The 27640-nt window shown below is 46.2% G+C and overlaps 1 protein-coding gene across 8 annotated transcripts in view; it reads right to left on the bottom strand.

Moving 5' to 3' along the window:
- GCKR (glucokinase regulator) overlaps nucleotides 1–27640 on the bottom strand; it is a 108595-nt gene that overhangs the window by 44314 nt on the left and 36641 nt on the right. For 7 of the 8 annotated variants that reach the window (XM_083178963.1, XM_083178960.1, XM_083178958.1 and 4 more), the window contains 2 exons: nucleotides 13046–13114; nucleotides 11004–11072 (listed from right to left, as the gene is read on the bottom strand). In XM_083178963.1, the coding sequence (XP_083035089.1) occupies nucleotides 11004–11072; nucleotides 13046–13114 (138 nt within the window). The remainder of the gene's footprint in view (nucleotides 1–11003; nucleotides 11073–13045; nucleotides 13115–27640) is intronic. The other variant, XM_083178965.1, reaches the window with a different exon arrangement.

Genomic DNA, 27640 nt, shown 5'->3' with positions numbered 1-27640 from the left:
AGGACCACCATCAGGAAGAGAGGGGATATGGTAACGTGACCGCACCAGACTGAGGACCATCATCAGGAAGAGAGGGGATATGGTAACGTGACCGCACCAGACTGAGGACCATCATCAGGAAGAGAGGGGGTATGGTAACGTGACCGCACCAGACTGAGGACCATCATCAGGAAGAGAGGGGGTGTGGTAACGTGCCGCACCAGACTGAGGACCATCATCAGGAAGAGAGGGGGTATGGTAACGTGACCGCACCAGACTGAGCACCGTCATCAGGAAGAGAGGGGGTATGGTAACGTGACCGCACCAGACTGAGGACCACCATCAGGAAGAGAGGGGATATGGTAACGTGACCGCACCAGACTGAGGACCATCATCAGGAAGAGAGGGGATATGGTAACGTGACCGCACCAGACTGAGGACCGTCATCAGGAAGAGAGGGGATATGGTAACGTGACCGCACCAGACTGAGGACCGTCATCAGGAAGAGAGGGGGTATGGTAACGTGACCGTACCAGACTGAGGACCGTCATCAGGAAGAGAGGGGTTATGGTAACGTGACCGCACCAGACTGAGGACCATCATCAGGAAGAGAGGAGATATGGTAATGTGACCATACCCTACTGAGGACCATCATCAGGAAGAGAGGGGGTATGGTAACGTGACCGCACCATACTGAGCACCGTCATCAGGAAGAGAGGGGGTATGGTAACGTGACCGCACCAGACTGAGGACCATCATCAGGAAGAGAGGGGATATGGTAACGTGACCGCACCAGACTGAGGACCGTCATCAGGAAGAGAGGGGATATGGTAACGTGACCGCACCAGACTGAGGACCGTCATCAGGAAGAGAGGGGGTATGGTAACGTGACCGTACCAGACTGAGGACCGTCATCAGGAAGAGAGGGGTTATGGTAACGTGACCGCACCAGACTGAGGACCATCATCAGGAAGAGAGGGGATATGGTAATGTGACCATACCCTACTGAGGACCATCATCAGGAAGAGAGGGGGTATGGTAACGTGACCGCACCAGACTGAGGACCATCATCAGGAAGAGAGGGCATATGGTAACGTGACCGCACCATACTGAGAACCATCATCAGGAAGAGAGGGGATATGGTAACGTGACCGCACCAGACTGAGCACCGTCATCAGGAAGAGAGGGGATATGGTAACGTGACCGTACCAGACTGAGGACCGTCATCAGGAAGAGAGGGGATATGGTAACGTGACCGCACCAGACTGAGCACCATCATCAGGAAGAGAGGGGATATGGTAACGTGACCGCACCAGACTGAGGACCATCATCAGGAAGAGAGGGGGTGTGGTAACGTGCCGCACCAGACTGAGGACCATCATCAGGAAGAGAGGGGGTATGGTAACGTGACCGCACCAGACTGAGGACCGTCATCAGGAAGAGAGGGGGTATGGTAACGTGACCGCACCAGACTGAGGACCGTCATCAGGAAGAGAGGGGGTATGGTAACGTGACCGCACCAGACTGAGGACCGTCATCAGGAAGAGAGGGGATATGGTAACGTGACCGCACCAGACTGAGCACCGTCATCAGGAAGAGAGGGGGTATGGTAACGTGACCGCACCAGACTGAGGACCATCATCAGGAAGAGAGGGGGTATGGTAACGTGACCGCACCAGACTGAGGACCATCATCAGGAAGAGAGGGGGTATGGTAACGTGACCGCACCAGACTGAGGACCGTCATCAGGAAGAGAGGGGATATGGTAACGTGACCGCACCAGACTGAGCACCGTCATCAGGAAGAGAGGGGGTATGGTAACGTGACCGCACCAGACTGAGCACCATCATCAGGAAGAGAGGGGATATGGTAACGTGACCGCACCAGACTGAGGACCGTCATCAGGAAGAGAGGGGATATGGTAACGGGACCGCACCTGTCACAAACCTGACTTGATTCACATTTATTTCCTGATGCTGGCCTGGTTCCTAGCTGCTGCTGTTGCAGCTGCTTTCCATTCCTCAGTGATTAACTCCAATGAAGCTTCCTGAGTTCTGCACTAGTCACATGTTCCAGGTACTCAAGGTATAATTCTTGGTTCTGGCTGCTGCTGCAGCTGCAGACAATTAGCAATCACCTGGAGGAATATAAGCCAGCTTCCCAGAGTCCTCCTTGCCTTGAACAACTGTTCATTCTGCTTCCTGAGTGGTTACCCCAGAGACAGAGAGTTCCAAGGCTCCTGGTTATCCAGTCTCCTGTGATCCCATCTCCAAGTGTCCTGCTGCTACTGCTCCTACTTACCTGGTTCCGGTCATCTCCAGAGACTCCTGCTAATTCCATCCTGCGGTTGAGTGAGCAAGCTATTCCCTGCAGAGGATACCACTGGCACTGGCTAGTAATCTCCACTAGCTCTCAGGCTAGACCCCTTGGCTTCCAGGCCAAACTACCTTCAAACCTATCAGTGACTTTCTTCCATCTCAGTCCTGATCTGCCGACAGGCACTGTCTACCTCAGTCGACACTCAGCTTCTGCCGTCTATTCCTGACTAACAACATCTGTGTCATCCCTGACGTCCATCAGTTGCAGCATCTGAGTATTGTCACGTTATCATCTATTGTCGACATTGTGTCAACTGTTTCCCAAAGGGCCTCCAGAGACTCTGTGCTTCCGTCATCTCCTGGTGACTAACAACATCCGTGTCATCTCCGACGTCCACCAGTTGCCGCATTCAAGCATTGTCCCACCTACATCTGTTGTCGACATCCTGTGTCAACTGTTTTCCCAAGTGTCTCCAGAGGTTCTGTCACTCTCTCCAGGTTATCTACATCATGTACTGACGACGCCCAGGTCATCACCACTGGCTCCCAGGCCATCCCGCAGCTCCCAGGCTGCCAACTGTCATCACCGGCTTCCAGGCCGTCTCGCAGCTTCCAGGCTGCCAACTACAACTCCGGCTCCCAGGCCATCCCGCAGCTCCCAGGCTGCCAACTGTCATCTCCGGCTCCCAGGCCGTCTCGCAGCTTCCAGGCTGCCAACTACAACTCCAGCTCCCAGGCCATCCCGCAGCTCCCAGGCTGCCAACTGTCATCTCCGGCTCCCAGGCCGTCTCGCAGCTTCCAGGCTGCCAACTACAACTCCAGCTCCCAGGCCATCCCGCAGCTCCCAGGCTGCCAACTGTCATCTCTGGCTCCCAGGCTGTCTCACAGCTTCCAGGCTGTCAACTATCTTCCCCGGCTCTCAGGCCGTCTCCAAAGACATTTCCTCATTTCTCCAGTGTCCTCACTCCCAGCCCGCGTCCAGAGGACCAGGACAGGGGGCCGCGACCTGCTTGCCAGACGCAGCCAAGCCCATAGTTCCTTGCGGGACTCCCTGGTGAACACCGCTGGTAAGTTAGACTCCGCGCCCCTGCTTCTGGTCTCCGCCAACCCTCTGGTTCGCTCTGCTCGGGTTCCCAGTGTATGTCAGATATAAAGTCTCTTGCTCAAATCTACTCCCAGAGTTCCTCCTGTGTCAGCGAGGCTCCCAAGACTCCAGGCTTCCCAGTCTCATCTGAGAATCCATCCAGTTGCTATACCTGTGCCTCCAGTCGTCTCCCATCTGACTGTCAACATCCTACATCGACAACTCCCGCAGCTTCCAGACTGTTCACTGTCAGTAGCCAACACTGAGTTACTGTGCCCTGCTTTCCCTGTGTAGGTCATACCAAACCTTCTATATCCTGCTACCCAGCGCCCTCCACTGGCCCACCACGGTCACAGCCGAGTACACAAGAACCCTCGGTGCTGACAGATTGTTCAAGGCCGATGTACTTGGCTCACGACCCAAGTGTGGGACCAGCGGCTCTTCCAGATGTCTCCGGCTGTATGAAGATCCAAGAAGCCACTCAGCAAGGGATAATGAAGAGTCTCCAGGGAGTATCCACCCGATTGGATACTATACAGCAGTCGTTGGCACCTCTTGCGTCGACTGCCAAAAATTTTTTTGCGTCACCTATTGCCACTTCTAGTTTGGATGATCTCCAGCAATTTCTGGGTACTTCTAGTCCATATTCCAATTCAACACCGGTTGTTCCAGTATCCTGTCCCCGGTCCCCTATGGATTGTCCGCGGATTTCCCAGTCCCCTCGTCCAAGGGATTCTGAGCCTCTGAGCGTTCTTCATAGATTGTTGGAACAGCTACAAAGTCTTCTGTCCACTATAATTCTGCTAATACCAGAGATTCTTCAGAGTACACAAGTTACCGCAAGAAGTTCCGTGCGAACCACTGCTACGAAACAATCTCCTGTTACAAACTCTCTTAGAAATAATCTATTCTCTCCCATGCAGTGTGAAGACAAAGTCAGGAGGTCCTCGCATTCCAAATGCTCGGAAGCTGAACGTCAGCGTCGCAGACAGCTCCACCTATGCTTCTATTGTGGTAGTGCTAGTCACCTTATTAGAGACTGTAACCTCTGTACATCCAGGAGGGGTGACAAGTCCCAATACCGCACTGCTCTTTTGCATAATACTTCTGAAACATCTGCTCCCGCCATCTCTGCCTCAGTCACGCATATTCCTAGTTCCAAGTCTGAGAACCAGAAGAGGATGTACAAGTCTCGCGTCACTCAAAGGGTCTCCGATTCCTTAGTCCCAAATAAAACATCTGTGTCCGTAGCCTCGGATGAGGTACCTGATCCTGTAGCTTGTGCTGGGACATCTGTAGCTACAGTCCAAGGAAGTGTTTTGAAAATATCAGCCTCCAGCGAGGCATCTGATGCTCTGACCCCAGAAGAGGTTTCTGTTTCTCCAGTTCCAGAAATGGCACCCAAGCCATTTACTCCAGGTCAGCCTTCTTCCTGTGCTATTATGTCTACACCCTGTGTAGTCCAGGTCCAAGACGGACCATCTGTATACCCGGATTCTGTCCGTTCCGGGTCCAGCCCGGACTCCGCCTTTCCCAGTGTCGAACTTCAGTCTGATTCTCTTAGTAATGGTCTTCCCAATAACCTCCCGGCATTTCTAAAAACAGTTCAAAGAGAATTCCCTCCAAAACCAGCTCCTTTGGGACCTTTGAAAGGTTCCACCAGGGTCACCAAGAGCTTATCCACTACTGCACCATCACTTTCCGAACAAGATCAAGTTATATTGAATCAAGACATTTCTCAATTAAAAAATTGGAATGCCTCCACGGTATATCAGCAGTCTCAAATTTCTGGAGTGTCCAAACTTGAACAAGACCAGACACTACAAGATCCATATATTAACAGTCATCATATCTCCAGAAATAAAGATGTTTCTATACCCCATTCTCCTGACTTAAGGTTGGGTGTAGTTTCACTCTGTTCTTCGACAGGTCCTTTTAGGAATTCTAGCCCCATGGATGTACCAGCTAACATCACTTCGGTCCCTAAAGAGAAGAATACTGATCATTCAGAGTCTGCAATCTGTATTGGGTTTTCTACTTTACATTATTCACATGACTCTCTAACTGATATCTCCAAGAGAAAGGATCATATATGTCCACTAGAATTGGACTCAGATTCCGATTATGACCCAGTTTATGATGAAACTCCCTATCCAGGAGGTTTTATTCTTCCCGACCATGTTTTTCTCCAGGACGATACTCCAATAAATTCAGTTTTTTTTGATGATGGATGGTCCACCTGTTCCGAAGATGAAGACTAAGAAGATATGTGAAAAACTCAGTTTGTGAGTTCTTTAGTTCTCCTGCCAAGTTCATTGGGGTGTCCGGAGTCCACCCTAAAAAGGGGGGGTACTGTCACAAACCTGACTTGATTCACATTTATTTCCTGATGCTGGCCTGGTTCCTAGCTGCTGCTGTTGCAGCTGCTTTCCATTCCTCAGTGATTAACTCCAATGAAGCTTCCTGAGTTCTGCACTAGTCACATGTTCCAGGTACTCAAGGTATAATTCTTGGTTCTGGCTGCTGCTGCAGCTGCAGACAATTAGCAATCACCTGGAGGAATATAAGCCAGCTTCCCAGAGTCCTCCTTGCCTTGAACAACTGTTCATTCTGCTTCCTGAGTGGTTACCCCAGAGACAGAGAGTTCCAAGGCTCCTGGTTATCCAGTCTCCTGTGATCCCATCTCCAAGTGTCCTGCTGCTACTGCTCCTACTTACCTGGTTCCGGTCATCTCCAGAGACTCCTGCTAATTCCATCCTGCGGTTGAGTGAGCAAGCTATTCCCTGCAGAGGATACCACTGGCACTGGCTAGTAATCTCCACTAGCTCTCAGGCTAGACCCCTTGGCTTCCAGGCCAAACTACCTTCAAACCTATCAGTGACTTTCTTCCATCTCAGTCCTGATCTGCCGACAGGCACTGTCTACCTCAGTCGACACTCAGCTTCTGCCGTCTATTCCTGACTAACAACATCTGTGTCATCCCTGACGTCCATCAGTTGCAGCATCTGAGTATTGTCACGTTATCATCTATTGTCGACATTGTGTCAACTGTTTCCCAAAGGGCCTCCAGAGACTCTGTGCTTCCGTCATCTCCTGGTGACTAACAACATCCGTGTCATCTCCGACGTCCACCAGTTGCCGCATTCAAGCATTGTCCCACCTACATCTGTTGTCGACATCCTGTGTCAACTGTTTTCCCAAGTGTCTCCAGAGGTTCTGTCACTCTCTCCAGGTTATCTACATCATGTACTGACGACGCCCAGGTCATCACCACTGGCTCCCAGGCCATCCCGCAGCTCCCAGGCTGCCAACTGTCATCACCGGCTTCCAGGCCGTCTCGCAGCTTCCAGGCTGCCAACTACAACTCCGGCTCCCAGGCCATCCCGCAGCTCCCAGGCTGCCAACTGTCATCTCCGGCTCCCAGGCCGTCTCGCAGCTTCCAGGCTGCCAACTACAACTCCAGCTCCCAGGCCATCCCGCAGCTCCCAGGCTGCCAACTGTCATCTCCGGCTCCCAGGCCGTCTCGCAGCTTCCAGGCTGCCAACTACAACTCCAGCTCCCAGGCCATCCCGCAGCTCCCAGGCTGCCAACTGTCATCTCTGGCTCCCAGGCTGTCTCACAGCTTCCAGGCTGTCAACTATCTTCCCCGGCTCTCAGGCCGTCTCCAAAGACATTTCCTCATTTCTCCAGTGTCCTCACTCCCAGCCCGCGTCCAGAGGACCAGGACAGGGGGCCGCGACCTGCTTGCCAGACGCAGCCAAGCCCATAGTTCCTTGCGGGACTCCCTGGTGAACACCGCTGGTAAGTTAGACTCCGCGCCCCTGCTTCTGGTCTCCGCCAACCCTCTGGTTCGCTCTGCTCGGGTTCCCAGTGTATGTCAGATATAAAGTCTCTTGCTCAAATCTACTCCCAGAGTTCCTCCTGTGTCAGCGAGGCTCCCAAGACTCCAGGCTTCCCAGTCTCATCTGAGAATCCATCCAGTTGCTATACCTGTGCCTCCAGTCGTCTCCCATCTGACTGTCAACATCCTACATCGACAACTCCCGCAGCTTCCAGACTGTTCACTGTCAGTAGCCAACACTGAGTTACTGTGCCCTGCTTTCCCTGTGTAGGTCATACCAAACCTTCTATATCCTGCTACCCAGCGCCCTCCACTGGCCCACCACGGTCACAGCCGAGTACACAAGAACCCTCGGTGCTGACAGCACCATACTGAGGACCGTCATCAGGAAGAGAGGGGATATGGTAACGTGACCGCACCAGACTGAGGACCATCATCAGGAAGAGAGGGGGTGTGGTAACGTGCCGCACCAGACTGAGGACCATCATCAGGAAGAGAGGGGGTATGGTAACGTGACCGCACCAGACTGAGGACCGTCATCAGGAAGAGAGGGGGTATGGTAACGTGACCGCACCAAACTGAGGACCGTCATCAGGAAGAGAGGGGATATGGTAACGTGACCGCACCAGACTGAGGACCATCATCAGGAAGAGAGGGGGTATGGTAACGTGACCGCACCAGACTGAGCACCATCATCAGGAAGAGAGGGGGTATGGTAACGTGACCGCACCAGACTGAGGACCACCATCAGGAAGGGAGGGGGTATGGTAACGTGACCGCACCAGACTGAGCACCGTCATCAGGAAGAGAGGGGGTATGGTAACGTGACCGCACCAGACTGAGCACCGTCATCAGGAAGAGAGGGGATATGGTAACGTGACCGCACCAGACTGAGGACCATCATCAGGAAGAGAGGGGGTATGGTAACGTGACAGCACCATACTGAGGACCATCATCAGGAAGTGAGGGGATATGGTAACGTGACAGCACCATACTGAGGACCGTCATCAGGAAGAGAGGGGGTATGGTAACGTGACCGCACCAGACTGAGGACCGTCATCAGGAAGAGAGGGGGTATGGTAACGTGACCGCACCAGACTGAGGACCGTCATCAGGAAGAGAGGGGATATGGTAACGTGACCGCACCAGACTGAGCACCGTCATCAGGAAGAGAGGGGGTATGGTAACGTGACCGCACCAGACTGAGGACCACCATCAGGAAGAGAGGGGATATGGTAACGTGACCGCACCAGACTGAGGACCGTCATCAGGAAGAGAGGGGATATGGTAACATGACCGTACCAGACTGAGGACCGTCATCAGGAAGAGAGGGGATATGGTAACGTGACCGCACCAGACTGAGGACCGTCATCAGGAAGAGAGGGGATATGGTAACATGACCGCACCAGACTGAGGACCGTCATCAGGAAGAGAGGGGGTATGGTAACGTGACCGCACCAGACTGAGGACCGTCATCAGGAAGAGAGGGGATATGGTAACGTGACCGCACCAGACTGAGGACCATCAGGAAGAGAGGGGGTATGGTAACGTAACCGCACCAGACTGAGCACCATCATCAGGAAGAGAGGGGGTATGGTAACGTGACCGCACCAGACTGAGGACCGTCATCAGGAAGAGAGGGGATATGGTAACGTGACCGTACCAGACTGAGGACCATCATCAGGAAGAGAGGGGATATGGTAACGTGACCGTACCAGACTGAGGACCGTCATCAGGAAGAGAGGGGGTATGGTAACGTGACCGCACCAGACTGAGGACCGTCATCAGGAAGAGAGGGGGTATGGTAACGTGACCGCACCAGACTGAGCACCGTCATCAGGAAGAGAGGGGGTATGGTAACGTGACCGTACCAGACTGAGGACCGTCATCAGGAAGAGAGGGGTTATGGTAACGTGACCGCACCAGACTGAGGACCATCATCAGGAAGAGAGGGGATATGGTAATGTGACCGCACCAGACAGAGGACCGTCATCAGGAAGAGAGGGGGTATGGTAACGTGACCGCACCAAACTGAGGACCGTCATCAGGAAGAGAGGGGGTATGGTAACGTGACCGCACCAGACTGAGCACCGTCATCAGGAAGAGAGGGGGTATGGTAACGTGACCGCACCAGACTGAGGACCATCATCAGGAAGAGAGGGGGTGTGGTAACGTGCCGCACCAGACTGAGGACCATCATCAGGAAGAGAGGGGATATGGTAACGTGACCGCACCAGACTGAGGACCGTCATCAGGAAGAGAGGGGATATGGTAACATGACCGCACCAGACTGAGGACCGTCATCAGGAAGAGAGGGGGTATGGTAACGTGACCGCACCAGACTGAGGACCGTCATCAGGAAGAGAGGGGATATGGTAACGTGACCGCACCAGACTGAGGACCATCAGGAAGAGAGGGGATATGGTAACGTGACCGTACCAGACTGAGGACCATCATCAGGAAGAGAGGGGATATGGTAACGTAACCGCACCAGACTGAGCACCGTCATCAGGAAGAGAGGGGGTATGGTAACGTGACCGCACCAGACTGAGGACCGTCATCAGGAAGAGAGGGGATATGGTAACGTGACCGTACCAGACTGAGGACCATCATCAGGAAGAGAGGGGGTATGGTAACGTGACCGCACCAGACTGAGGACCATCATCAGGAAGAGAGGGGATATGGTAACGTGACCGTACCAGACTGAGGACCGTCATCAGGAAGAGAGGGGGTATGGTAACGTGACCGCACCAGACTGAGGACCATCATCAGGAAGAGAGGGGATATGGTAACGTGACCGCACCAGACTGAGGACCGTCATCAGGAAGAGAGGGGATATGGTAACGTGACCGCACCAGACTGAGGACCGTCATCAGGAAGAGAGGGGATATGGTAACGTGACCGCACCAGACTGAGGACCATCATCAGGAAGAGAGGGGGTATGGTAACGTGACCGCACCAGACTGAGCACCGTCATCAGGAAGAGAGGGGATATGGTAACGTGACCGTACCAGACTAATGACCATCATCAGGAAGAGAGGGGATATGGTAACGTGACCGCACCAGACTGAGGACCATCATCAGGAAGAGAGGGGGTATGGTAATGTGACCGCACCAGACTGAGGACCATCAGGAAGAGAGGGGGTATGGTAACGTGACCGCACCAGACTGAGGACCATCATCAGGAAGAGAGGGGATATGGTAACGTGACCGTACCAGACTGAGGACCATCATCAGGAAGAGAGGGGATATGGTAACGTGACCGTACCAGACTGAGGACCGTCATCAGGAAGAGAGGGGGTATGGTAACGTGACCGCACCAGACTGAGGACCATCATCAGGAAGAGAGGGGATATGGTAACGTGACCGCACCAGACTGAGGACCGTCATCAGGAAGAGAGGGGATATGGTAACGTGACCGCACCAGACTGAGGACCGTCATCAGGAAGAGAGGGGATATGGTAACGTGACCGCACCAGACTGAGGACCATCATCAGGAAGAGAGGGGGTATGGTAAAGTGACCGCACCAGACTAATGACCATCATCAGGAAGAGAGGGGATATGGTAACGTGACCGCACCAGACTGAGGACCATCATCAGGAAGAGAGGGGGTATGGTAATGTGACCGCACCAGACTGAGGACCATCAGGAAGAGAGGGGGTATGGTAATGGAGTTACTGCTAATATGGAAAGGTCTGTATGGGGGATGGGAAAGAAACCTTCCTTGATGCGGACATGAGGAGACACCAGGCTCCCTGACCTTCTTGGAGAAGAACTCACCGCAAGCAGAAGAGCCAGTCTGCCAGATGTTCCACATCCACTCAGCACAATCAGCCCGTGGTCCGGATCCTGGGGACATAGAGGTCAGTGGGGTAATTACAGAATATCCCAACATTCTGCCTCATTGTTACAGATCAGATCAGGAAGTAGCGAAATCCTATACTGAGCATAATGTATCCACAGAACTGGTTTCCTGTATACAGTATATATAATATAGCATACACCATATATATATATATATATATATATATATATATATATATATATATATATATATATATATATATATATATATAGCAACGGAACTGGCCTCCTGTATACAGTGTATATATAATATCGCATACACCCTATATATATATATATATATATATATATATATATATATATATATATATATATATATATATATATATATATAGCAACGGAACTGGACTCTTGTATATAGTATATATAATATAGCATACACCATATATATATATATAGCAACAGAACTGGCCTCTTGTATACAGTGTATATATAATATCGCATACACCATATATATATATATATATATATATATATATATATATATATATATATATATATATATATATATATATATATATATATAGCAACAGAACTGGACTCCTGTATACAGTATATATAATATAGCATACACCATATATAAATATATATAGCAACGGAACTGGACTCTTGTATACAGTATATATATAATATAGCATACACCATATATATATATATAGCAACAGAACTGGCCTCCTGTATACAGTAATACAGTATATATAATATAGCATACACCATATATAAATATATATAGCAACGGAACTGGCCTCTTGTATACAGTATATATAATATAGCATACATTATATATATATATATATATATATATATATATATATATATATATATATATATATATATATGTACCAGAATATGGAGAGCGCTAATAAACCTCCACCTTTTGGAAGTGCAGTGTATCAAGGTGTGATCATACACAATGCAATAGTCTATTAAAACAATAACTTTTTATTAAAAGATTTTTCTTAAAAATTTATTTTTGTTGTGTTCAAGAATTTCTTTCAAGTAGCCAACCCAACGCGTTTCACCTTTTTGCAAAGGCTTACTCAGGGGTTACTTTTGATATGCACCTGTATGATTTCATTGTGGATCTGAACAAACACAGAAATCTGGCTACATACTATAGGTGGGAATACCATACATACTTCCAAAAGGTGGAGGTTTATTAGCGCTCTCTATATTCTGGTACCTACTTTTCTCTTTGGTCTCCCGCTAACAGGGGAGATCTATAGAGTAGCTGCTTTTTGGTGGCGCACTGGGGGTCATTTTTTTCCTTTTGCTGCACCCACTCTGTGGAATGCCCTCCCAAGCACAATAAGACTCTCCTCCAGTCTCCAAACCTATAAGCGTTCCCTGAAGACTCATCTCTTCAGGCAGCTTATCAGAATCCAGAACCAGTCATAGAACCTTGCATTCTGGTGGAATCGATGCAATAAAGAATACAGTATCTATCCTTATGTATCAATGCCTATTTCCCTATAGATTGTAAGCTTGCGAGCAGGGCCCTCCGACATTTTGACTGTCTGTAAATACCCTGTTTTGTTGTATCACTGTCTGCTATTGTAAAGCGCAACGGAATATGCTGCGCTATATAAGAAACTGTTAATAAATAAATATATATAGCAACGGAACTGGACTCTTGTATACAGTATATATAATATAGCATACACCATATATATATATATATATATATATATATATATATATATATATATATATATATATATAGCAACAGAACTGGCCTCCTGTATACAGTAATACAGTATATATAATATAGCATACACCATATATATATATATATATATATATATATATATATATATATATATACACATAGATAGATAGATAGATAGATAGCAACAGAACTGGCCTCCTATATACAGTATATAAAATGAGGGAGAGGGAGAGTGTAACAGAACTGGCCTCCTGTGTATATAATGTATATGTGACTGCTAATACTTTACCTCTATTACTTCCTGCGCCCTCTTCGCGATGTCAGCCACCATACTCAAGATGGAGTCGCTATACAGTCTCTGAGGAGGGAAAGGATCATGTACAGTAATGTTCAAATAGTCTCTGTACAGCGCTGTGGAATATGTGTGCGCTATATAATATAACTGGTAATAATATTCTCTGTACAGCGCTGCGGAATATGTGTGCGCTATATAATAACTGGTAATAATAGTCTCTGTACAGCGCTGTGGAATATGTGTGTGCTATATAATAACTGGTAATAATAATCTCTGTACAGCGCTGCGGAATATGTGTGCGCTATATAATAACTGGTAATAATAGTCTCTGTACAGCGCTGTGGAATATGTGTGCGCTATATAATAACTGGTAATAATAATCTCTGTACAGCGCTGCGGAATATGTGTGCGCTATATAATAACTGGTAATAATAATCTCTGTACTGCGCTGCGGAATATGTGTGCGCTATATAATAACTGGTAATAATATTATCTGTACAGCGCTGCGGAATATGTGTGCGCTATATAATAACTGGTAATAATAGTCTCTGTACTGCGCTGCAGAATATGTGTGCGCTATATAATAACTGGTAATAATATCCTCTGTACAGCGCTGCGGAATATGTGTGCGCTATATGAGAAACTTAATAAATAAATAAGTGTATTTCCAGCCCAGAATGTTCCTACATGTTATATCTCATGTGTGTTCTCAGTGTTGTAGTGTATACGTTATATCTCGTGTGTGTTCTCAGTTGTTACGGATGCTGCCTGGTCGCTGGATGTAACTACCGGAGGCTGGAAGCTGGAGATCAGGCGTGAGCCCGTAGCCAGGACAGCTGGTTAGGACGGCCACGGCGAACCCTACACTGACTCTATTGAGCACCTCGGGCAGATGACAAACCCCTGCGAACATTAGGCTTCACCTGTGGCCGTCGGGTTCGAAGGAGCGAGTTAGGCCCGCTCCAACCCCGATGCAGATAGGTCTTCTGGAAGGACAAAGAGTTAGTGATCGTCAGAGGTGGCTAAAGAGGATACTCTAGCTAATGGGCCTAACTGAAAAAAGCCCCCAACTGCCGTCACCTGGCCAATGATGGGAATCCGACCCAGTCGCAAGCACAAGAGACGGAGTACGGGGAATCTCCACACAAACAGGAGACAAGGCTAAGAGGCGAATCCCCAAAACAAAACCAGTACTGAATAGGGGGAGGCCCTGCCTATTAAAAATGCATAGAAAGGGCAAGCAAAAAGGAAACGAAGGTAAATAACTGGTAACTACCAGAGGGAGGAAATGGGCTTGGCCCACGGCGTGGCGCAATCCTGAACCCTAACAAACTAGGCACCGAGGGGAACAGCCCAATAACTAAAAGAGCTTGGCAGCTCCCCCCCCCCCCCCCCCAAAAAAAAATGGAAAATAACCAGGCTCCATAGGAGCACTTACGTGAACCGAGATGGGAATAACCAGTGAGACTGGACCGGGCATAGGAACTGAAAACTGTGTGATGGCACACCAACCAAAGGCCAGACACTGATGAGTCCGGGGACTGGGCACAGACATGCAAGCAGGGACCGGGATTAGCTTGCAGGAAGCTATCACTGGCAGAGTATTGCTTGAGAGCCTGCCCTATAAAGGGCTCAAGTGATTGATTACACCTGCTGGAGATCCAGGCAGCTCACAGGCTTGTGCTTAACAAGCTAATTACCTCACAGCCTAGTGAATAATTAGCTCCCAGAATATTGAGCTGATATGGCACATACCTACCACTGGAGGCCACCAGTGAGTCAAATGCCACACACAAACTAAACAGAAAACAAAACTGAACTGACCCTGGTTCCTAACACTCAGTGTTATAGTGTATACGTTATATCTCATGTGTGTTATCAGTGTTACAGCGGATGTTATATCTCATGTGTGTTCTCAGTGTTACAGTATATATGTTATATCTCATGTGTGCTCTCAGAGTTACAGTGTATATGTTATATCTCATGTGTGTTCTCAGTGTTACAGTGTATATGTTATATCTCATGTGTGTTCTCAGTGTTACAGTATATATGTTATATCTCATGTGTGCTCTCAGTGTTAGTGTGTATGTTATATCTCATGTGTGGTCTCAGTGTTACAGAGGGTGTTATATATCATGTGTGTTCTCAGTGTTACAGTGTATATGTTATATCTCATGTGTGTTCTTAGTGTTACAGTGTATATGTTATATCTCATGTGTGTTCTCAGTGTTACAGAAGATGTTATATCTCATGTGTGTTCTCAGTGTTACAGTGTATATGTTATATCTCATGTGTGTTCTCAGTGTTACAGTGTATATGTTATATCTCATGTGTGTTCTCAGTGTTACAGTGTATATGTTATATCTCGTGTGTGTTCTCAGTGTTAGTGTGTATGTTATATCTCATGTGTGGTCTCAGTGTTACAGAGGATGTTATATCTCATGTGTGTTCTCAGTGTTACAGTGTATATGTTATATCTCATGTGTGTTCTCAGTGTTACAGTGTATATGTTATATCTCATGTGTGTTCTCAGTGTTACAGTGTATATGTTATATCTCATGTGTTCTCTCAGTGTTACAGTGTATATGTTATATCTCATGTGTGTTCTCAGTGTTACAGAGGACGTAATATCTCATGTGTGTTCTCAGTGTTACAGTGTATATGTTATATCTCATGTGTGTTCTCAGTGTTACAGTGTATATGTTATATCTCATGTGTGTTCTCAGTGTTACAGTGTATATGTTATATCTCATGTGTGTTCTCAGTGTTACAGTGTATATGTTATATCTCATGTGTGTTCTCAGTGTTACAGTGTATATGTTATATCTCATGTGTGTTCTCAGTGTTACAGAGGACGTAATATCTCATGTGTGTTCTCAGTGTTACAGTGTATATGTTATATCTCATGTGTGTTCTCAGTGTTACAGTGTATATGTTATATCTCATGTGTGTTCTCAGTGTTACAGTGTATATGTTATATCTCATGTGTGTTCTCAGTGTTACAGTGTATATGTTATATCTCATGTGTGTTCTCAGTGTTACAGTGTATGTTATATCTCATGTGTTCTCTCAGTGGCCCTTATTCTAATCGGATCGGTACGGCCCGCGTGCGGCCGTACCGCCGATGTTTTTACTCTGCACATGCGCAGAGGTGAATCTGCGCATGTGCAGCCCCCTTCGCCGCAGACGTATTTCGTCCGCCGCAAAGGGGGCGTATAGGGGCGTGAGAGGCATCATGCCCTCATTTCCCTATGTGTACGCCCCGCGTTTCATGGGCGTTCCCATGCAAACGCGGGGCGTACGCATGCTAATGAGGGCATGACGCAACTCATGGGGGCGGAAAGCTGACGTCGCCGGATGTCAGCTTTCAGCCCCCATACAAGCTACCACACGGACGATTGTCCGTGTGGTCTCAGCTTGCGGGAGCTGCCGCGGCGTGCGGACCTGCCTTCGATGGTCGACGACCATCGAATGCAGGGGGCAGCTCCCACCATGGTGGAGGCGTAGCCTCCACCATTTTTATGCGGATCGCCAGCCGTCCGTGTACGGACGGCCGTGGCGATCCGTAGGGTGGGCGGGGATTCGTCTGGTGCGGTCGGAGCCGCATATGCGGCTCGACCGCACCAACCAGAATAAGGGCCAGTGTTACAGTGTATATGTTATATCTCATGTGTGTTCTCAGTGTTACAGAGGACGTAATATCTCATGTGTGTTCTCAGTGTTACAGTGTATATGTTATATCTCATGTGTGTTCTCAGTGTTACAGTGTATATGTTATATCTCATGTGTGTTCTCAGTGTTACAGTGTATATGTTATATCTCATGTGTGTTCTCAGTGTTACAGTGTATATGTTATATCTCATGTGTGTTCTCAGTGTTACGGTGTATATGTTATATCTCATGTGTGTTCTCAGTGTTACAGTGTATATGTTATATCTCATGTGTGCTCTCAGTGTTACAGTGTATATGTTATATCTCATGTGTGTTCTCAGTGTTACAGAGGACGTTATATCTCATGTGTGCTCTGTTTGTTACAGTGTTTATGTTATATCTCATGTGTGTTCTCAGTGTTACAGAGGATGTTATATCTCACGTGTGTTCTCAGTGTTACAGAGGATGTTATATCTCATGTGTGGTCTCAGTGTTACAGAGGACGTTATATCTCATGTGTGTTCTCAGTGTTACAGTGTATATGTTATATCTCATGTGTGTTCTCAGTGTTACAGTGTATATGTTATATCTTATGTGTGTTCTCAGTGTTACAGAGGATGTTATATCACATGTGTTCTCTCAGTGTTACAGTGTATATGTTATATCTCATGTGTGTTCTTAGTGTTACAGTGTATATGTTATATCTCATGTGTGTTCTCAGTGTTACAGTGTATATGTTATATCTCATGTGTTTTCTCAGTGTTACAGTGTATATGTTATATCTCATGTGTGTTCTCAGTGTTACTGGGTATATGTTGTATCTCATGTGTGTTCTCAGTGTTACTGTGTATATGTTATATCTCATGTGTTTTCTCAGTGTTACAGATGACGTTATATTTCATGTGTGTTCTCAGTGTTACAGTGTATATGTTATATCTCACGTGTGTTCTCAGTGTTACAGAGGATGTTATATCTCATGTGTGTTCTCAGTGTTACAGTGTATATGTTATATCACATGTGTTCTCTCAGTGTTACAGTGTATATGTTATATCTCATGTGTGTTCTCAGTGTTACAGTGTATATGTTATATCTCATGTGTGTTCTCAGTGTTACAGTGTATATGTTATATCTCATGTGTTTTCTCAGTGTTACAGTGTATATGTTATATCTCATGTGTGTTCTCAGTGTTACTGGGTATATGTTGTATCTCATGTGTGTTCTCAGTGTTACTGTGTATATGTTATATCTCATGTGTTTTCTCAGTGTTACAGATGACGTTATATTTCATGTGTGTTCTCAGTGTTACAGTGTATATGTTATATCTCACGTGTGTTCTCAGTGTTACAGAGGATGTTATATCTCATGTGTGTTCTCAGTGTTACAGAGGATGTTATATCTCATGTGTGGTCTCAGTGTTACAGAGGACGTTATATCTCATGTGTGTTCTCAGTGTTACAGTGTATATGTTATATCTCATGTGTGTTCTCAGTGTTATAGTGTATATGTTATATCTCATGTGTGCTCTCAGTGTTACAGTGTATATGTTATATATCATGTGTGTTCTCAGTGTTACAGTGTATATGTTATATCACATGTGTTCTCTCAGTGTTACAGTGTATATGTTATATCTCATGTGTGTTCTCAGTGTTACAGTGTATATGTTATATCACATGTGTGTTCTCAGTGTTACAGTGTATATGTTATATCTCATGTGTGTTCTCAGTGTTACAGTGTATGTTATATCTCATGTGTTTTTCTCATGTGTTTTCTCAGTGTTACTGAAGGGTTAATCAGCCATCTTGTCTTAATGTACTTTTGAGTTTCGTTTCTCCTGTACATTCTGTAAGTTTCCTTTCCTGCATATCACGTGATGCTACTTCCCCAACTTGTTCCTTTGAACTCTGTGTGATGCACTTCGAGATAACTGTATACCATGCGATTTGTCCGAAACTGCTGTATGCTACACCATGTCCCTATATGGTAACTTGTACTCCCCCCCCCTCTCTAGACACTGTACTTTCCCCACCTCTGTACCTAAATGCCAGCCTATTAGCTTGTCGAGCCTACATCCTATGTATTGTTATAAATATGTGGTACGTCCCCCATTAAAGCCAGAGTTGTACCCTGCATACTTGGTCTCCGATTATTGATCATTTCTATGCAGGGTCTCTCTCTCACGGAATTCTAAGGAGTCATCACATTGAGGTCTATCAGGTAAAGGAGAGATAACAATATATCTCCCAACAGCTGGGGGCTGCGAGTCCGGGATTCTGGGTCTGTCCCTAGACTGACAGAGAACTAATCTTTTTGTCATTTTGGGATTGCAGACAGTCAGAATTTGAACCCGTGTATCTCTGTTCTGGGAACAGAAGAACACTTTTACGAAGTCTGGGACTTCTGAAGTCAGGGACTTCACTTCAATGTGCGCACACAGATCTGGGATCTGAACATTGACATTTGTGTCTGGGACACATAGACAGGACCTGGGGTCCGATTTAGTGACCTCAATTTGATCACTCGTCTCCTTATGGCCATTCTTTTCTGTCTTCATTTATTGTATGTTTAAAACTGTCTGTTCTATTGAATATCCTTTGTGTGGTTGGTAAGTGAACACACAATTGATATCTGTATAACCATTGTAAGTGCGGTTGGTAAGTTCACGCACAATAACATCAGGAAAATATTGTTTACTGTATGCCAACAGACTAGCGGCCTTGATGCTTCCTTACCTCTAAGGATAATGCTACGTGAGGCTTCATATACAGTATTCACATAACAACAAGACTCTGTCCACCGTCACGTAGACGGTCTGTTGTTTCACTAACATTTTGTACTTTTATATTAATGGGATGTACTTAGAGGAAATATAGTTCATATAATATTCAGATAAAGACCAACCCTCACAGTCTGCTGCCACAGGTCCCGACCTGCCTGACTGAGACGGCGCCCCTGGTCTGAGTATTAAGAACTTTCCACGCTCCCATTCACAGTCAGAAATATTGATACACAATCATACCCCGACATGGGTGGAAATAATAGTAAGAATAAAACAGTCTATCCACCCCCATTACCTAGTGAAACATGTAAGGAATATGTTGCCCGTAATTCATCCACGGATTACTTCTTAGTTAATCCATGGGTAGACAATTTAGCAGGGTGGACAGAAGCAGTAAGTCCCAACCCTTTCCCCAGAGAAGGATCAAACTACCCTTTCTTCATGGATATGGTCAAAGGTCTTTGTCTAGAGGATAAAGAAGCCTGGCCATATTACACAGCAGATCCCAAGTGGGATATGAAATACATGCGTGCAGGAGGAGAACAATGGCTCATCATTGCTCCCTCCTGGTACGACACAAACTTATCTAAGAAACAGAGAAAGATAAAATCTGTCACAACAAAATTACACAAAATAGAAGAATTAAGGTGTAATAAAATACTCAAAAATCTGTCACCACCTCCCTATAGTCCACTATACCCCTCCATTACAGACACAGAATTAATGGCTGTCGGACATCATATCTTGAAACCCACAGCCCCATCATTTGGTGAAACAGGTATAAAACCACCTAAAAAGCCAAAAGAAAAAATAGACCAGAAAGATGAAAAAGACAATAAGTCATCCGAAACCGATGACACACCTCCCTTAGAGGGACATGAAGAAAATGAGGATCAAATGTTAGACAGGATCACAAGACAACAATTAATGGCAAAAAGAATAAACATAGATCCATCAAAAACAATCGATGAACTCAGTCCCAAATCAACAAAATCTGGTGCCATCTATGATGGAACCGCAACCACACATACACCCTTCATGACAATAGGTGATCAATTACTGACTAAACCCATAGACATAGAGGATCTAAATAGAATAATCAAACACTGCCCAAAACCCACTGTCACAGCAACAGGATGCATTGCATATTTAAAAAAGGCATGTAATGGCAGAAATTACACACAAGAAGATATCAAATTAATTGTCGATAATGTTATAGATCATCACCACGCTTGGGACTGGGATAAGGTTCCAACAATTAGTGTAAAATCCGCAGATATCGACGCCTCAGACTACCCCTTAAATACCACAGAGGGGATAAAGAAAATGTGGACTGACTTAGAAACATACATGGTCCAAGTATTTAAAATGAGATCCTCCCTACCTGTAGCAGTGGCTTGTAAGCAAAAACCCACTGAGACAGTCACTGAATTCTGGAAGAGATTTAGGAAATGTTGGACCGAGGAAGCTGGCCTCTTCCTCGACATGCACCACTTACTCATTTCCACCTTTATCAGTAACTTACACAGCTCCATCTCAACATCAGTAAAGCAGAGTGTCTCTTCTTGGACCTCTGACAGTGTCGAGGAATTTGACACACACCTATACGAAAAAGAAGCAGCAGGTTGTTTTGAAGTAAAAAAACCCGCCACAATTCCTAGTCATAGTTATCAACAAGACAACAGGGGCCCACCAAATAGACAGAGTAGGGCACCCCAATATGGTCAAAGGAAACCCTTCAGACCATCACAAGGCCCACCACACCAACACCATCGGGCCCCTCCTTACAACAGAGATAATAACACTGGCGCAATAGCAAAACAAACAACATGTTACAATTGTGGCCAAGATACACACTGGGCTAGGGAATGCCCATTCCCACCCCAAAGACCACAACAACCATATCGACCTCCACAAGGCCCACACAGGTCTCAACAACCATCTTTCACACAAGGGCCACCCAGAGCAGCCCGTGGCCCCACACCCGTTCAAGAACATGTACGCTTTAGAGTTGACTGGTCCGACCCCACCCTGTGACGGGGCCCGGAGGAGGGTGTCCCATCTTTTGTCCAATTTACCACCCACTGGGAAGATGCACCCCTTGTCACATTATATGTGAATGGGAAGAAACTACCCTTTTTGGTAGACAGCGGTGCCACAACCAGTGTCCTGTGTTCCTTACACTATGATGGTGAATTACAAAAGACTACTCCTTCAATGGGAATCAACGGGATACCCACTGACACTTACCTGACTGACGAACTGACCATACAATCTGAAAACGGACGTTATTTAGGTGAACATCAATTCAGGGTCATCGCAGAATGCCCTGTCAACTTATTGGGAAGGGACCTTTTCAATAAATTCCGCATCTCCATCACACCTTCACCCAAGGGAAGTGGACTTCACGTCACTTCACCACACTTCTTAATGTCCCAAGACTCACTTAACACTTCAATTGACAAAATCAACGCAGGAATCTGGGCCAACGGTCCCTATGACACAGGCTTCATACCCTGTACGCCATACAAAGCCAAACTCAAACCAGATTCAAGTCAAGTATACATCAAACAATATTCACTCTCACAAGAGAAAATTGAAGGTCTTAGACCAATGATACAGGAGTTCTTAGAACAAGGCATACTGAGATATGTTGTCTCACCATACTCAACACCCATCAACCCAGTCTCCAAGGCTGACGGAAGTATTAGATTTGTACAGGACTTGAGGAAGGTAAATGACCTCATAGTCCCAATTGCACCAATAGTGCCAGACATTAACACACTCATTTCAGCCATCCCTGCAGACGCAGTATATTTTACAGTGGTGGATCTGAAGAACGCATTTTTCAGTATCCCGATTGACGCAGAGACCCAATTACTCTTTGCTTTTTCTTTTGAAGGTAAACAACTCACCTGGTGTCGTTTACCACAAGGCTATATTGACTCACCTGTAGTCTATAGCATAGTCCTCCAAGCCACATTGGCTCCATGGCACCCCCCCCATAGTTCTGTCCTGCTACAGTATGCAGACGATCTGCTACTCTGTAGTCCAACGGAGGAGGCCAGCCGGGAGGATGGTATATCACTGTTAAACTGGTTATGTGAATGTGGACACAAGGTGTCCAAAACAAAAATGCAATGGTGTCAAAAGCATGTCAATTACTTGGGTTTTGTGCTCTCTGAGGGAGAAAGGAAAATCAGCCCACAACGCATACAGTCTGTACTGGGCCTGGTCACCCCAGCTACCCAGAAAGATATGCTGTCTTTCTTGGGTATGGTAAATTACTGCAGACAGTGGATTTCTGATTTTTCCTATTACGATAATATCTTGAGACAATGCACACTCAAAGACAAACCCAAAGTCATACAATGGTCAAATGAAATGTTTTCTGCATATGAAAAGCTCAAAGCAATGTTAGTTAAAAGCCCCGCGCTTGGTCTCCCCAACTATGTTTTGCCATTTCACCTGTTTGCAAGGGACACCTGTAAAACTATGGCGGGTGTGCTCACCCAAGTTCATGGAGGCAAAATGCGACCCGTCGCATTCTTTTCAAAGGTAATGCCGGTCACTGTACAAGGAATGCCTGCTTGTCTTCGAGCACTGGCTGCCTGTGCAATGGTTGTTGAAATGGCTGCCGCACTCACTTTAGGACACAGTACCGTTCTCCATAATACACATAACGTATTGTCCATCCTCAAAGGCTTACATACACAACACATGTCAGCCCAAAGACTCAGTGGTTACGAGGTACTCCTACTAGGTAACCCATCACTCATTATCAAGTACGCAACAAATTCAGAGGGACCGGTGCCCATACTCAATGCCCTTTTAGGCTTAAAAGGACCTGACGACGAGGCACCTCCTCCACATGACTGTTCTCTGACAATTGACTCAGAAACTTCACCCAGAAGTGACATGTCGACTGTGCCCATACCTGACGCCGACATAATTTTTGTTGACGGATCTTGCAGTCGACCAAATGACAACACGTACCAGGCAGGCTACGCAGTAGTTAAACTTCCTCAAACTGTTCTTGAAGCAAAAGCAGTTCCTCTACAATCAGCACAAGCTGCTGAACTAATTGCTCTCACAAGAGCATGCCACCTATACACTGCAAAGCCTGTCACTATTTACACAGACTCCAAATATGCCTATGGCGTTGTCCACGACCATGGTATGATTTGGCAGCGCCGAGGCTTCACAGGCGCTGATGGAAAAGGCATATCACATGCCCAATTAATCACTGATCTCCTACATGCAATCACACTGCCTTCACACATTGCCATCCTCCACTGCAAAGCACACACCGGAGGAAAGGACGATATCTCGCAGGGCAATGCCCTTGCTGACACTGCTGCAAAACAGGCTGCTACCACATCCACATACAATCTCACACTGGCCGTAATCTCGCCACCATCCTTAGATGACACATACTTACTTACGGAATTACAGGCGGCTGCCTCTAACTCTGATTTATCAGATTGGACATACCCAATTCCGCAGAAGAATCCACGGACTGGATTAATCTGCAAAGAGGGGAAACCATGCATCCCCCAAACAAGCGCTTCACTGTTCATAGCACACTACCACGGAGTAGGTCACCACAGTAAAGTCACGACAACACTGCTCCTCACCAATGATTTTTACATCACAAATGCAAAAGAACTTGTAAACCAATATGTTAGCAGATGTATTGTGTGTCTTAGAAACAACCCAAACAACCCCAACAAAGCAAGACACCAGCATCTTGAATACCCAACCACCCCGTTTACTCACCTGCAGATAGATTTTACCCATATACCAGGTACAGGAAAACAAGAATACGCTTTGGTCATAGTTGATATGTTCTCACGATGGCCAGAAGCATTTCCAACAAAGTCCGAAGACGCAAAAACAGTTGCCCGCATTCTCACGCAGGAGATCATTCCGCGATGGGGATGCCCACTACAAATCAATAGCGATAAAGGATCAGCCTTTACTGCAAAAGTCACTGAAGCTCTAGTTAAAGCCTTGCAAATCCAATGGAAATTCCACATTCCCTATCATCCCCAGAGCTCAGGTATCGTGGAACGAATGAATAGGACTTTAAAGGATAAATTGAGAAAAGCAACAGGCGGCACCTTCAGCAAATGGAAGACAGTCCTTCCTATCATACTGGCTGAAATTAGAATGACGCCACAAAAGACTCTAGGTTACTCCCCCTTCGAAGTGCTAATGGGCAGACCCTTCCCCACGCCCTGGGCGAAGAAACCATTAGTCATAGCGGAGGGGGACTTAGAAGTAATAAGAGAAGAATACATAAGATCCCTAATACAGAAACTAGATGAGATTGAACAAAATGTTATCTTTAAAAATCCTTCTCATCCACAGATACCCACCCACCCATTCAGGGTTGGAGACAAGGTCGTTGTGAAGATCCTGCCAAGGAACAAGAACCCCGGAGACTTCGCATACGGACCAGAGACAGAAGTGGTCGCTGTCACAAGAACGGCTGTTCTTACAGACGAGGGACCAACGTGGATCCACGCATCCAGAGTAAAGAAAATCCCAACTTCAGCTGCTATCGACACAGAGGTCGACACCGATCCAGAGATTGACACAGGCCGGACCAGCGAGGTACTAACGAGGGTAGACAACCCTGACCTCCAACAGGACGAGGTACTAACGAGGGTAGACAACCCTGACCTCCACCCTGGAGAAGAACTGCCGGTTGAAGATACCGAGGACGAAGACTTACAACCTCCTGAAGCCGAGGGGAACTTTGAGAGAAATGATTCCCCCCACTTTAGCCCTAGTGACTTTGCTAGGTCTTGCAGTATATATACCCCTTAAAGCTGAAGTAGATATAACTCGAGATGACGAACTGTTAACCCTATGGTATAATTCATCTAATACCCATGTTGCCACATTTGTGCTTGACTATTTCCAATTCCCAAAACTAGCTAGAAAGAGAGAAAAAATCGATCAAGCCATGCGAGCATCATCATCCAACTTAAGGCCCGAAGTTATTTATATCTGTGTAACAAGTGATTACTGGGGACACGACTGTGATTACTGGGGAGCAGCAGCCTGGAATACAGGAGATCGATGGGGCTATCACCCCACCGAGGCTCTCAGTAGAAAGGATAAGCACGATAAAACCCTCATAGATAGAATGACTATCTCCAAGCGTACCACTATCTGCACTTCCTCTAACGCAGACCGACCCCACGGGTACTGGAAACCTAAGACCCTCAAGCCCTGTCAGTTTACGATAAATATAGAAAACCCCAGCCCCCAAGACAGCGGCCTGTACGTATTTGGACTTCACTTCCCCCGAGGCCCAGTCCCTAGCTACCGGCAAACCTTCTACCTAAAGGATATGTATAATGATAAAAACTATGTCCCCAGTGCACAAAGGGGAAGGGATGACACAGGTAAGCCTCTTATGCCACACATAGTTAAGTTCAAAGATATGTTAGCTATCAACAACCCCACTTATGAAGATACTATAGCTATGGAAACTGGATTCTCAGATGTTAATTTTTGGTTAGAATGGATGAAATATAATGCCCATAAAAGTAATAATACTGATTGTTATGTATGTGCTAAATCTAGACCTCATCTAGGTACTGTCCCCCTGAATATACCAGAATCAGAGGATAAATGCTTTTTTACCTTGTACACTGATAATAAGACATCAGATAATGAATGTGAGTCATGGAAAAGGAATTACCCCATTTTGTCTAAACACACCAACCCAGGTAACACTATCACCATCTACCCAGGTAATTACACTTGTTATTACTCAAATATCACCAATGGAGCTGATTTGAAAGTATTTCCTGAAGGATTCTGTGCCACTCGCAGATTCTTTGCCCTACCCATTATGAAAAAGTCCCTTGGTGATATTTATTTTATCTGTGGTGATATGAAAATTAGAACCAGACTCGAAAAAACATGGAAAGGAGAATGTGCCCTGGCTAAAGTAATTATGCCTATCCACATTCTACCCTCCAGCATTGAAATACCCACACCTGCACCCACAACAAAACCACTAGACATTATTAGAAGTAAAAGAGAAACACCTAAGGAAAGTTTTGATCCCCATGTATACATAGATACTATTGGTGTCCCAAGAGGGGTCCCAGATGAGTTCAAAGCACGAGATGAAGTTGCTGCCGGCTTTGAATCACTGATACCCATTGTGACAATCAATAAAAATGTAGCATGGATAAATTATATGTATTATAATCAGCAGAGATTTGTTAATGATACCCGAGATGCTTTGAAAGGTATAGCTGAACAATTAGAGGCCACCTCCCAGATGACATTCCAAAATCGAATGGCCTTAGATATGATTCTTGCTGAAAAAGGAGGAACTTGTGTGTATATTAATAAAGTAACAGGATGCTGTACGTACATACCTGACAACACAGGTCCCAACGGTAAAATCACTTTAGCTATTAAAAAGTTAGAAGATCTATCCATCGAACTCAAGAAGAACTCAGGTGTCACCGACCCCTGGAGTGCTTGGTTTGGGTGGATGAACAATTGGAAACATGCCTTAGCTCAGCTAGGCATTTTCCTACTTGTAGTACTGATATTATTTATGATTATTGCTTATTGTGTTTTCCCCCTGTGCAAGAAGATTGGGGCAAAGTACCTAGACAATGCTACACCTGTTATGTATACTGATTTGTCTGCCAAGACCCCTTCCCCAGAAGATTACGCTGCTTATGTCACACAGCAACGCCAGAAGAGGGAAGCCGTTTATAAGAATCAGATAGTCTGAGAGACTATGATTCTAAGAGGGGATTGAAGGGTTAATCAGCCATCTTGTCTTAATGTACTTCTGAGTTTCGTTTCTCCTGTACATTCTGTAAGTTTCCTTTCCTGCATATCACGTGATGCTACTTCCCCAACTTGTTCCTTTGAACTCTGTGTGATGCACTTCGAGATAACTGTATACCATGCGATTTGTCCGAAACTGCTGTATGCTACACCATGTCCCTATATGGTAACTTGTACTCCCCCCCCCCCTCTCTAGACACTGTACTTTCCCCACCTCTGTACCTAAATGCCAGCCTATTAGCTTGTCGAGCCTACATCCTATGTATTGTTATAAATATGTGGTACGTCCCCCATTAAAGCCAGAGTTGTATCCTGCATACTTGGTC

The sequence above is a fragment of the Crinia signifera genome, chromosome 3 (assembly GCF_055691185.1).
Source record: "Crinia signifera chromosome 3, ASM5569118v1, whole genome shotgun sequence".
NCBI lineage: Eukaryota > Metazoa > Chordata > Amphibia > Anura > Myobatrachidae > Crinia > Crinia signifera.
Note: the sequence above shows the minus strand (reverse complement) of the source record. Positions and strands in the feature narration are given on the sequence as shown.